Source organism: Lissotriton vulgaris, chromosome 1_1 (genome assembly GCF_964263255.1).
Source record: "Lissotriton vulgaris chromosome 1_1, aLisVul1.2, whole genome shotgun sequence".
In the NCBI taxonomy this organism is placed as follows: Eukaryota; Metazoa; Chordata; class Amphibia; order Caudata; family Salamandridae; genus Lissotriton; species Lissotriton vulgaris.
Window position 1 is genome coordinate 831,138,955 of NC_141685.1, and position 13,274 is coordinate 831,152,228.

Here is a 13,274-nt window from a genome sequence, read left to right on the forward strand (position 1 = left end):
TTTCACACCACTATTCCACATAACAGGGCCAACTACGGCCTTTCCCTTTCCTTATATGATTTCAGCCTCAAATAGTTACCCACTGTCTCCAGCTGAAGCATCAAGAAAGTCTTCTCTCCATAACACACCCTCACAAGACTGGAGAGATGACAGAAACTGCATCCCCAAAAGACATTAGCTCTCTGCGAATGTTAAGTTTTCCTTTCTGCTGCTTTTCAAGTGCTTCTGAGCTGGAATCAGGGAACATCGACATCCTTTTTGCCTCTGAAAAACCATTATTCTATTAAATCTTCCGACATCAGGACTGCCTTTCTTGCACACCCTTCCTTCTCAGAGCATGAACACTACATTCCCCACATTGTTTTTCCTACCAGGTGTAAGCATTCTTGTCGCTCTCGCTACATCAGGTTCGCCTTCCAACTGCAGGAAGATCTCCTATGGTCTGCTCTAACTGTGAATTTGCAGACTCCATTTGAACATCTTAGTGTCAACCTTGGTCATCTCCTTCCCAAAGTCAACCACCTTCCTCTCTATTTGTCCCACAATTATTTCAAAAGCCACCATCCCTTGCCACTTTATTAAATGTATTGTCCATTTTTTTTAACAATTTTTATGTGCAACAAACAAAAGCAGCAGTGCACAGCATGATACAGTCGTAACGGAGGGTCCAAAACAAAACCTCGACAGCATCACAGTTCGTACAATAGAAAGATAGTAACTCGATACGCTGCCACCGGCAGGCGTCCATTTCGTTATAACATACAATATAGACCAGGATAATAAATGCAATGGAAAAATGGAATGATACAGTAAAATGGACACAGTGATTTAGGTCGCCAATGGAGGATTGTTGGGGGGGTCGACAAGTACATCTGTAAGCTGGGCCATCAGTGTTTGTCTCTCACGTCGCAGTTCCACGGTAGGGGAGACGCAGATGTCATCACTATATTTGTTCCACTTTCCCCATTTCTGCATTTCTGATCCCACTTCTTGGGGCATCCACGACCCTTGAATATCTTTTTCTCAGCGATCATTGCGCTATCCATGTCTTTCGCCCAGTCACTAACCAGCGGGCATGCTGCCACCCCCCCCCCCACTTCTGAGCGATGTTGCGCTTAGCAATACTCCAACCCATCGAGACCCACGCTTGCTCTACCTGGGATAAATCAGTGGCATCCCACACATTTAGGAGACAGAGTTTAGGGGATGGGCTCAGGGGTTTGTCACATGTCCTGGCAATTTGTCGGGTCACTTTTTCCCAATAATGGAATATATGGGTACATTCCCAAAGTATGTGTATGAATGTGCCGGTTTGGTTGCAGTGTCGGAGACAGAGTGGATCAGGTCGTCTACCCAGTCGGAACAATAATTTGGCATCAAAGTAAACCCAGTGAAGGATTTTGAGCGGGATGAGGTGAAGACGCATGGGAATTGCTACCTCTTTGGGAGATGCCAGTGCGTCTCTCCAGTCTTCGCCGCTATACTACCTAGGCCAGCCTCCCATCTCATACGTAATTTCTGCATCGGATCAGCACGATTATTCACCATTTTCTTATAGGTGAGGGAGTTGGCCTTGAGGTCCATTGGATCTAGCACAAGCCGGTCTTCTAAGGGGGAAGAGTCAGGGAGAGGGATTCTCCTCTGTAAGGCCGCAGAAATAGCGTGACTGGTTTGGAGATATCGAAAGGTCTCGGAGGGTGCGAGTAGGTATTTAGTCTTGAGGTCAGCAAACGTGGCTAATTTCCCTTTCACCCACATGTCCCCAACTTTGGAAATCTCAATAGTGTCCCATTTGTCAAAACCGGGGCAGTTCCGTAGGCGACCCAATAGGTCAAGTTCCCAGAGAGGAGTTGCTTTAGTTAGACGGATGTGCCACCCCAGCTTTCTCATGGTTCTTTGCCACACCTCAATCGTGCAGGAGTTGGGGCCAGTCAAGTTAAGCTGATGAGGATTGGTGTATAGCGCACTGTTATAACCCCCCACCGCATGAGCCAGTCATCAGTGAGAATATTAGGATCATCATATGGACCAAACACCCATCTATTGATCGGAGTCAGTTGAGAAGCTTGGCAATAGAGTCATATGTCTGGTAACCCTATGCGCCCGCCGTACCAGCCCATGGTCAGTTTGTTCATAGCAATGCGTGGCGGGCGGTCCTCCCACAGTAATCCCAACACTACATCCCATTTTTTTAATTGTTTTTTTGAGGCTAAGAGGGCTTTCACAACATCCCTCTGAAACCACTCATCTCCTCAGAACCGCCTCCTGCTGGTATCAGGAATCTCCTCCTAAAATGTCCCACAAGGTTGGGGTGCGCAGCTGCTGTATTTCGGCATTGCCCTGTTGTGCCTGCTGTAATGGTTAGCAGTCCTGTGTTCCGGCCAGTAAGCCAGATACTGTGTGCCCGTCATCCGGAGGCCAGGCGTGGCCTGGGGGGGTATAATAAAAGGGGAGAGCCCGCACGTGGGATATCTCCAGAGACTGTGATACTGTGTATATCTCCTTTATTGCTTCTTCCCCTATCCCCTTAGTGCTTCCTGCTAGGCCTTATATGTTTGGCGAGCGAGAAAGACGCCACACTGGCGATGAGGGTGTGACCCTCGCTTCGCTCCACAGCCTCTGCCCGTGTTCCTCGACCAGTGTGCTCAACGGCTGCCGCACGGTTTGGCGCAAGCCTGCCGCATTACCTGCAGTGCGCTCAAAAGCTGCCATGCTGTTTGGCTGAGGCCTGCCGCATCTTATGCAGTATTAGAGGAGCGGGGTCCACAACAGCCATTATAGGTGAGTGCTGCCCCACAGAAGCTCTCCCGGGGAACCTGGCTGCTACGCGGAAACGCCCGGCGACGCCGTGCGCTCTTCCCCATTGGTCGTGCCGCGCCATCTTCTGGATGATCCCAGCCACCGCGTGGGTGATGCAACTCAGCACAATGGCGGTCCTAATCAGGAGTAGGATAAACACAAGCCCAGGCCCAGTGAGAGCGCCTGAGATGAAGTAGAGTGCCACTGAAGTGAGCACACTGCACAAGTAGGCCCCCTGGGGTGCGAGAAGATACCTACCATATCTACAGCCTAAAGAGTGAGGGGAAAAAAGGGGAGAAAGACAACAGGAAGGAAAAAAACTACACAGGGGAGAGGGAAAGGAAGGAGACACCAAGCAGAATATTAAGCAAGGAAGAGAGAGCATCCGCCCAGACAAGTTGGAAAAGGAATAAAAAAAATAACAAAAAACAAAAGGAAAGATAACTGCAGAAGGAATACACAAACCCAAACTGGGGAAGATAGACACAGTAAGCCACAGAGAGAAAGGCACAGAAAGAATAAGAACAGACACCATCCACGAGAAGCATGGAGGATGAGAATCAGGCACAGGCCCAACAGAGAGCCCCAGTACAACATGCACTTCAGTGAACTGAAAGGCTCAGCGACAGCATCCCCGAGATAGAAGATTTGGATAGAACGTCTGAATAACGTTTGTAGACACAAGGGAGACAGACGGGGCAGTGAAAAGGTTGCTACTTCTTCACTATGCCAGAGATTAAATATTCAAGTTATTCAAACACCTGCCAAATACAGGCATCGCCACGGACTATTAAGCCCCGGTTGCAGTGTTAGATGTGCATTTCAATCCCTAACTTAATCCAGATTTCGAATTATTCCAGCTGCACCAGGCACGTAAACGGAAAGGGGAGTCAATTGACACATTCTATGCTTGTCTGCGCGAACTGGCCAGCATGTGCATGGAGGATGGTCACCCAAAGGAAATAAGGTCCCAGATCATCCAAGGGTGCCGAGACAAGACGCTAAGAGACCTAATTTTACGCCAGCCAAAAATTGCCCTGGAAGACATCCTCATATTAGCAAGGACCCATGATCTATCCGCGGCAAGAGCAAACGAGATGGACCCATACTGGAGAAAGTGTTTGCCACATTTGGGTTCCCCACGGAGATCCGAAGCGACAATGGGCCACCGTTTCAAGGGACTGACTTTGCCACCTTCCTCAATCAGCGAGGGATCCATCACGCCGCATCATGCCCCACTGACTTCAAGCCAACGAGGACATTAAACAAAATGCTATGCATTTTCAATGTAGAACAAGCGGACCCTGAGCGACGCCTCCATGAGTTCGTCAGGGAATACAGGAGCACCCCACACTGCGGAGTCCATGAACCCTTATGTTCAGAGGACCGCCAAGAGACCTGATCCCTATGTGTCCAGGGTGGACACCCCCACCCCATGATGTCCAGGAAACACAGGCAAGGCGAGAATGGCAAAATCACTGAGCAAGCATTCAACGCCACGCTACGCACCGGTCACTTCGGCCAGGTGCTACTTAAAGATTGCTGGCCTGGAGGCAAGTTCTGCACTGCCATTGACCAGGAACCTGGACAGTTGTTACCAGCAATGGCACAATAGTGACAGCCCAAAAAGGGAGTGAGGAAATATCTTGAAACATCTCCTGGTTCAAAGAGGTCCCATCCAGGTCCCTAGAATCGGACCTTCTGAACCCACCGAACCTAGACAAAGAGGCCCCGTTACGAGTGGAAGAGGGGGTAAACATCCCAGCCTCTACATTGTATGGGGCTCTGCCTCTCGATTCGCCACCAAACCTGCTGTGGCCAGGTAGAACATTCATCCGAAGTCAACAACATCGCTACAGCCTATGACCTAATCCCCGACCCAACCAGCACCTTCAGGACTTTGAGTGTTAAACATCCAAGAGTGAGGCCAGGGCAGTTCATGTTTTTGCCGGACTTTTCTGGAGCTGAGTTTCAAGATCCAAGTTGGGAAGGGATGTAATGGTTAGCAGTCCAGTGTTCCGGCCAGTAAGCCGGATGCTGTTTGCACGTCATCCGCAGGCCAGGCATTGCCTGCAGGGTATAATAAAATGGGAGAGCCTGCACATCAGTTATCTCCTGAGACTGTGATACTGTGTATGTCTCCTTTATTGCTTCTCCCCCTATCCCGTTAGTGCTTCCTGCTAGGCCTTATCTGTTCAGCCAGAAAGTGAGACGCCACATCTTGCAATTGTTTTTTTTGTCTCCTATCAGTACCTCACAGAGGCACTCACTGGCACTCCTTCCTTCAATGCAGTATACCTCAGTGGCTTCTTTGCGAGGGCTCAGAATGGCAAGTGGCTCAAAATGGTAAGTGAATCATCCCCAAGTTGGATCAAAGGCAGAAGACCCACAGCTCACCCAATGAGCAGCAGGGCATGAGGGTGTGTCCAATTGGAAGAGAGGTGGTGCTCCTGAATATGTGCCTCGAGAGCTAAGCACCTCCTGCATCCGCGCAAACATCCTCCCGCCTGTGGTTTTAGGAAATGGCGCCATCCAGGAACAGCCCCTAAATCTTGTAGATCCAACCAGGATCTACAAGATCTCCTCTAAAAGATGTCGATATCAGCCTCTTTCAATGCTCAAAAATAGTGGCTTCTATCTTCGCTCTGCATGTCAGGGAAAGTGACTGTGAGACATCTCACTAGCTCAACTGTAGCAATCGAGATTCCTCCAGGTCGTGCGATACCCTCACAGTGTCCTCCACTTCCTGGGACAGTGAAGAGTCAAAGCCACATCTAGAGATGTCAGAAGAATTGGCAAAAGTGGGCAGCTAGTGAAGTTCAGAGACTGAGACTGTCCCATAGCCTGCATGGCCATGCCCCTCACAATTAATAATCTTAAAGCTAATATAATGTTTATTTTTAAGAAACAAGTTCTTAATATCCCCTGCAGTTACTAATCATAGCTGTGCACTATGGAAAACACGGGATTTTCACCCATATAAAAAAAAAGAAAACCTGGAGATGCTTGCACTTTTCGGCTTTTATAGTGAGAATATGAAATTAATTGTAGTTATGAGTTAACCCCTTTTATGCAGAGAATGTGATGTTCACATTCTCCTCACTACCTTTTGAGTGCAGAGGGCATAAATATCCCGTTGTCCTATTAAAAGGTAGGAAATCCTCCTGGTGCTTGATCAGAGAGATTTGGATTTGTTGCCCCATCTTGAGCTGAAACGCAAAAGCTGTTTTAATGAAATCAGTGCTGGGGGCGAAGCTCAGGTACCCACAAGGACCAAGCACAAAAGAAGAGATACTGCTTGAAAAGGGAAAATTACCCATTTCCAATGGCACCATCTCTCTGCTGTGGCCTGCCATAAGAGGGAAGTTCTCGAGTAGAGATCCGCCCTATAGTCAACAGGGATAGCTTCAAGGTGGGAAGGGGAGTGGACCCTATCCATGGCCTTTTGCTCCTCATCTCCACTCATGATATTCACTTTTCTAGTCATCTGTGGAGGGTGATGGACGAGGGGGTGGGATCCCCAATCTGTCCATCCCATAAAAATAATAGGTTGAAGCCAGTACATCCTGACATTGGGCCGAATATCCCACCACGAGTACACATACACTTGGTCCGTGCCACTGGGGACATATTGAGGTTTTACCTCCACTCTTCCCATCCTAAGGGGCAGAATGCCCACTAGACACCAGGCCCAAATACTGCAGCCAACCCCATGACAAAGTGAGATGAAATTTAAATTAATCTAGATTTCTTTGGTCCAGTTTTGAGAGATGGACCAGCAGAGATATGTAACTCCCTCAATATGCCTCCCCGTGTGGAAGAATGACTATCTGGTGTACAGGGGTAGGACCCAAAGCCGGGGTAGGGCCCAAAGCCAAGGCAGGCCATTGCCCCATACTACTCTTTTTTTATGACACCAACCTGTGTGTCTAGTGGACTATCTGCCCCTGGGCTGGAAGATAGGAGGTGAAACCGCCAATCTTCACCCTAAGGGGGCTAGCAGATATCTTGTGTGGGGCTGAAGGCTGCAATCCAGTTCTATGATAGGTAAGTTCCACAACACATTTTATTTCACACTTTTTTCCCTTCATGCTCTGGTGGGTTGTTGGACTACCCCTAGGATGAGCCGATAGGAGGTAAATGCCCCAATCTACCAACCCAGAGGTGCGTAAAGCTCATCAGTCTACCGGGCAAAACATGGAGGGGCAACATCGTTAGTGATGCTTGCCTGGATTTCCACAAGTTTACTTATCCAGAATGTCCTGGGAACATCAAAGTGTTGATCATAAACACTATTTTCATCGTATTTATGTGAGAGAAAACTCAGACACTTCTAACAAATGGTCAGTCTACATTTCCACTTTTCTCCCAATTAATAAGGCTGCCCGACCTCATGTGCAAGTGGACTTAATACACATCACAGGAGCAGACCAAATGTGTAACCATGCTATGACCACATTGACACTACATTGTATTCACATGGTCTAAGCTTTGATTGGTTCCCCTTGCCAGTAATAGGCCCACCCACACAAATGGGATTTTCTTTATCTGGAGAAATGTGGGAACGCTGAAATGGGCAAAACATCTATGATTATAACCAAATGTTGATGTTTGTAGGACATTCTGGGTAAGAAAACAGAGTGAAATACAAAAGCCACACAATTCTGGTCTCCCACCATGTGTCTAGTCAATGTGGTCATAGCATGGTTACACATTTTAGTATAGTCTAGTTTTCAGACTTCTAGTTTTCAGACTTAGCTGGGCTTTGTAGGATTTGGTGGGTACCAGCAGAGCCTGTCCCAAAAACTGCAGCTAGCCACAACTTCGGAATGAGCGAATTTGAAAGGAAAAATATTAATGTTTCCATGTTAAACTTTGGGTCCTTTCTTGTCGCTGATGATACAAAGTGGGGTACTGTTTTAGGCAGAAAAGTGGGAATGCTGGTTAGGAGGAATTTTAATCGATCCATGCAGATTTTGGACCTTTTTCCCGAAAGAAATTGTGAGGAAAATCTGTGATTTTAGTCAAAGTTGCACATATTCAGGGCATTTAAGGTAAGAAAACATAGTGGGATCCACACACACCATACCACTTTAAGCTTCCGTGGTTATCTAGTTCAAAGATATGTCTGGGGTTGGAAGGTCTGCCTGGGAACTGGCAACTATGGCCTAAATAACACAGCTACCCAATTCTCTGGATAGATTGAAATTCAAATTTTTTTTTTTTTGTGCCACTCAATTTTAATTCAACATTGTTCTTCACATATTGTGTCAATTCATCAGTTTTGAACAATATATTACCATCCCAAGAGTGTCTTTTATTTGTCTCACATATGGGTGAGAGTCTGCGTGACAGATATGAAAGTGAATGAAAGATTATTTCATTTTTTTAATGAATTTAATAAATGCTGTTTTTGTACTTTTGATAAATTAATCGTTGTCTTTGGTTCTTTCAGATTTTTATTGTTCATGTATTAGCATTAATTATGGGTCATTCAAATTCAAAGGAAAAATCTTAAGTGTGCATATAATATTTTGCAGCCTTTACTCTGGTGGGTGATATGCCCACCCAAAAAAGTGGGTACTCTTTATCAAAAGAAGTATTGGAACCTCGGATCATATAATATGTATTACTTTCGATTACATTTCTCTAGATTTTTAGTATCCAATTGTAAATCTACGAGACAGAAAAAAAGGAATTTTGCAAAATCCCCTCTGAATCACTCAATATTATGGATAACCCCAAATTCAGAGTGGTACAAACAGCCAGCATTGCTAAACTCAGACTCTTGGGCACATTTAAAAATTCACACACGTTTCATTCATTGTTTCCATATGTTTTTGATGCATGGTTAGTACATTATGAAAAATCACTCTTAGCTGCAGCCCAGTTGATGGATCTAGGGACCGCATATTTTTGTTCTGCAGATGGTTTCATGGAACCAAAATGTACTTATTAACTCACAATCTACCTAGGCAGTGACAAGCTAATCATTTTTGCTCCTACAGGCTTTATTTGGTCAACAGACTTATCATCTTTTTGATGCGACTATGTAGGACAAAGTGAGCGCTCCTGGGTAGAGTATGGATAATCATCAGAGAAGTGCAAGAGACGATTATTTCTACAAAATGGTGATATTGGCCGCCAATGTCAACAAACCAACTTCAGTGTGCAAAATGATGTGCAAACGTTTTCACTTCCTATCACACTTATGACAATATGGCATTAACCTATACTCATAACTGAAACCCTAACTCTGAGTACAGTACCAGTATGTAGTGCATGCAGAACATTTTCTGTCCCAATACCAGTGTGCTGGTATCCACTGACACTACAGGAAAGCTGTTTTTTACATCAGTAATAACTTTGACGCCATCTGACAAAGGCAGGGCCTGCAACATAGAGTGCCTTGCACAAATCGGGTCGGACTGGCCTATAGGGCAATCAGGCAGTGCACGGTGGGCTGGTCTGACAGATCAATGTGTTGACCTTTTATTTTTTTTTAGAAGTTGTGGGCATGTTCAATGAACCAGGTGGGCCGGGTTTTCCTGTTTTGTAACTATTTGCCTCATTAATGGAGCCACTTTTATTTTGGTGCCCGGGCCTATTTCTTGTCCAGTCCAACCCTGTGGAAAATACACCTTTAAACACACATTTACATTAGGGAAGGTAATGAGGGACTTGAATGCGTGCCACCAGCAGGTGACCAGCCCTGATCTAGCATGTACCAGCCTTAATCCAACAGGAGACAGGCCCCATGGTCGTTACAGCAGCAACTCATCAATGCTAACCAGGCTGAGTTACACACCAATTTACAAAGCCTTTACTCTGTGACCAGTTTCTGCTGAGCCTCGTCAAAGGCCTGGCATTGGCTGTATGGTACAGAGAAGCGTGGGCGGTACGATTCATGCTGCATTTAAGTGCATTAGGAAAATTCCAGACCGAAATGTCAGGCCATGTCCCATCTAGATGGGAACACAAGCAGCGCCAGACAGGTTTAATTCTTCTGCAAAACGAAGGGCAGTGTCCATCTTGTGGTGTAACGAAACTTGACGGGGCCCCTGCACTCCCACCCAGTCAGGTGCTCTCAGGCCAGGGGGCTCCTGTCTGTGCATAGTTCCGGAGGCCTGGTCCTGGAGCTCTGGGCCACGTAGTGTTACTCTGAGGTAGCTATGGATCAAGAATATTTGTGCAAAACTGTAAACTTTCTTCTCCAGTCTCTATAACCTCAATCATAACTCCCCCTCAAGAGTCATGTCTTGTGAGCTGCAATGCTACTTTTGTAATCCCTTCCATACACACCTGACTGGTTCAAAAGGAGGAGCACGACGAACCCTCCCTCCCTTCCTTACATTCCCCTCTCCCCGAAGTCTCTCTTCAATAGGGAAAGAGCAAGGTGTTAAAACATACAATGATTTGTGCAAAATGTATCAACACGTTACAATGACATCTCCTGCCAACTGGTTATTTATCGCTTTGAGGTTTTTTTTTCTTCAACTGACAATCCTACGAATGCAGCAACCTGAAGACCGCTGCTTATAAATAATAACGCATGAGATAAATTTGCGCAATAGCCTTTGGCATCATTGCGCAAAACTGTGAGCATTATTTGAAATTCCGCAATACACAAATCTTGCATTTTGCTCTATTTCCCGGCGAAAGATGTATCCTCGGGTCCAAGACTGTCGCGAGAATGCAATTTGCCATTCAAATAAAACATGCACAGAAACAGAGAACAAGAGCCACTCGCCTTCTCTCTCCCTTTGCATTGTTTACGTGCTTCCGTTATAGGATTAATTTATTTTTCAAAGCAATCCTCAATGACACCACATGGCATAATGTTGTTCAAAAGCAGAAAGAACACAAACAACATCAGCAGCGTAAGTGTATGGCTGACTGCCCATGTCCATGTTTGAAGTAAGGCCGGAAATTGGGTCAGCAATATTGTAATTCGTGACCTGTAAATCACCACATTGCTCAGTGGAGAGCGTTTAACTAACCAACGGTTTGACAAGAATATCATGTTTTCGAACATTTATGTATCCGGGTTAAAAAGGAGGTTCGACCAAAGCCTGCGATACATTCGAGAGACGTGAATCTTCGAAGAGGTATCGTAAACAATAAATATAAAAAATAGACGGTTCCCGGCCCGGGTTTTATATGAGCCATCTGGTGAATGATGTGGCATAGTTCAAAACCCAACTGACATCAAACATTCAATAAAGCTACAGGACTGGGAAAAGAACATATATTTCTGCACACTGTATGGTCCCTTTAAAGTGCGCATAGAAGCAGGTGTGTTTATACAGCAGGTGGTGATCAACACGGCAGGCTTCTCTTTCCTGGCTCGTAAACTCCACGCACACATGTCAAGATAAGTAAACACGCCCCCACCCTGGCAACAGAAAGCGTGAGGAGTAGTGCTCGCCACCCCCTTCCTCCAGCCCCCACTCGAGCTGAAGCACATCAGGGAAGGATGAAAGTTTTAAGAAGTTACAGAATTGCATACTCTGAAGAAACAGAAATCAGTGGAGGTGGCGAGCGTATACGTTTAAGGGGGCGGGGCGCCAGTTTGTGACCCAACTGTAGGCACCGTCCCCGCCTGGGGTGATAAGTAAAGGCCTGGAGAAGCAAGTAGAACTTATTTATAAATCGTCACTACGCAGGAGCAGCTCCTACTAGTACTCCTGAGCAGAGGGACTAACTAGACGGGGGTAGGTTCCATACCTGGTATTCTCCACAGCAGGCCATATCGGTGTCGGGTGGGAGCTCGGGTCACACCGGGGGAGAGGTGGTAGGTGCCCGGGCGACCTCTGCTCCGGCCGCGCTGCAGTGTGCGGAGGCGTCCCCCGGACGCTCCCAGCCTAGACTTGCTGCGCGCCCCCGGGACTGGGAGGGAGGGGTCATGGGACTGGGAGAGGCTGGTCACGCGCGCAGTCCTGGAGCCCGCAGTGCCAGGGAGGGAGGCGCGCGAGGCCAGGACGCACCTGGCCGCCCTCACAGGGGCTCAAGCACTTTTGGGGCTTCCGAGTTGGGGGGCACGCGCACCTCTCACTGAACACAAGTGCACGTCTCTGCTGTGCGCGTACCTGTTGGGACTCAGTCATATAACCGTTTACAGCAGAAACACACCTTTCTGCGAGGCACACCTCACACAGGAGTGCGAGCGCACCTTACGCAGACAGGCACAGAGATCAAGCACACCTCATGATTGTGTGTGTGCCAGAAGGGGCACAAACCTAAACCTGCCGCAGAAGCATACTGTTTGAGGAACAGGCATGACTCGTCCTGCTAGGTTCAGGGGGCTTAAGCGTACCCCCCAAGTAAAGCGCCTGCATATCACTCTCTAGCCGACGCTTGAAGGTGTATATAGGGATATGCAGCATGGTATAATGAAAGACACATAGAACACAGCGCTGCTGGCAACTGGACTCGAGTGAGGGTAAATCCTTCCAGCTACCTTGTTTTAGCTGGGTCCCCTGACCTGGTGATACAGGTGTAGAGAGGGCTGTGCGGTGGTGTAGGTGGCAGTTCTCTGTGATGGGGCTGCTCTAGAACGTATCCTTAGGACACTGTCTGCACCCCTTCCCAAAACCAAAGGAATGGGCCTGTGTATTTTCCTCTATTTGGACGCTGTCTTGAAAGGCAAAGTCCAAGTAGAGGAAAATAAACAAGACACCACAACGAGTCGATCATTCTCAAAGGCAACTAGCAGTGGACAGTTGTACACATGCAAAGGGACATTGTAGCTCGAGTTCATTTTAACCTGACCTGAGAAAGGGTACGAACGTTGATGCAGAGAAACTTTTGAAGGTGATAGAGCTCTTTAGCACTATAAATTGTATGGGTGCACTGTACTCATGGTTTAAACGTACTCACATGTATTTTTATCGTTTGCAGTGTTTCATGATTATTAAGATGCATTTATTCGAGTTATATTAGCGTTGAAATGTAGTGTGTACATTTAAGTAGGCTAATGTATGTATTAAAGAAACTTCTAATTCCTCGATGTGTAATGTGCAGGATGAAATTATACTCATGTAATGTAATTTGTATTTAGTTTAAATTGACTAAATTGTAGGCCCAAACTGTAGGTTGTTTTGAGTTTCGTTTCTCCTTGGTTCCTCAAGAATTATAATTTAATGAAGCCTTGTTGGGGGCGTTGCTAAGCCGCGGACCGAGATGGCCGCGCGGCGCTGAAGCTCCGCCAGCCGACCGGCAAAGAAAGCTTTTACCCAGTTTCCAGCATGGTGGCAGGGGTGACGAGTACACCGATGCGCCCCTGAGCCTGGGCAACATGTAGCGCAAGGTTTTACAGCAAAGTGGGGCACAAGAATCTGCTCCCTGACGGTGGTGACTGGAGAGCCGGAGGAAAAAGAAAATGGCAGCCTGATGGTGGTTTGCGACGGAACCCAGCCATGGATATTCCCCTGAGCGGGGTGCCTCGATGCCGGTGAGTGCCCCGTTGCGGATAG

General features: G+C 47.0%; 1 protein-coding gene across 2 annotated transcripts in view; it reads right to left on the reverse strand.

Annotated features, from left to right (window-relative positions):
- SLC44A3 (solute carrier family 44 member 3) overlaps window positions 1-11,880 on the reverse strand; it is a 530,813-nt gene extending 518,933 nt beyond the window's left edge. The window contains exon 1 of one of the 2 annotated variants that reach the window (XM_086957367.1): window positions 11,527-11,880. In XM_086957367.1, the coding sequence (XP_086813493.1) occupies window positions 11,527-11,550 (24 nt within the window). In that variant the 5' untranslated portion in view covers window positions 11,551-11,880. The remainder of the gene's footprint in view (window positions 1-11,526) is intronic. The other variant, XM_086957377.1, reaches the window with a different exon arrangement.
- Between the last annotated feature and the right edge of the window lie 1,394 nt (window positions 11,881-13,274).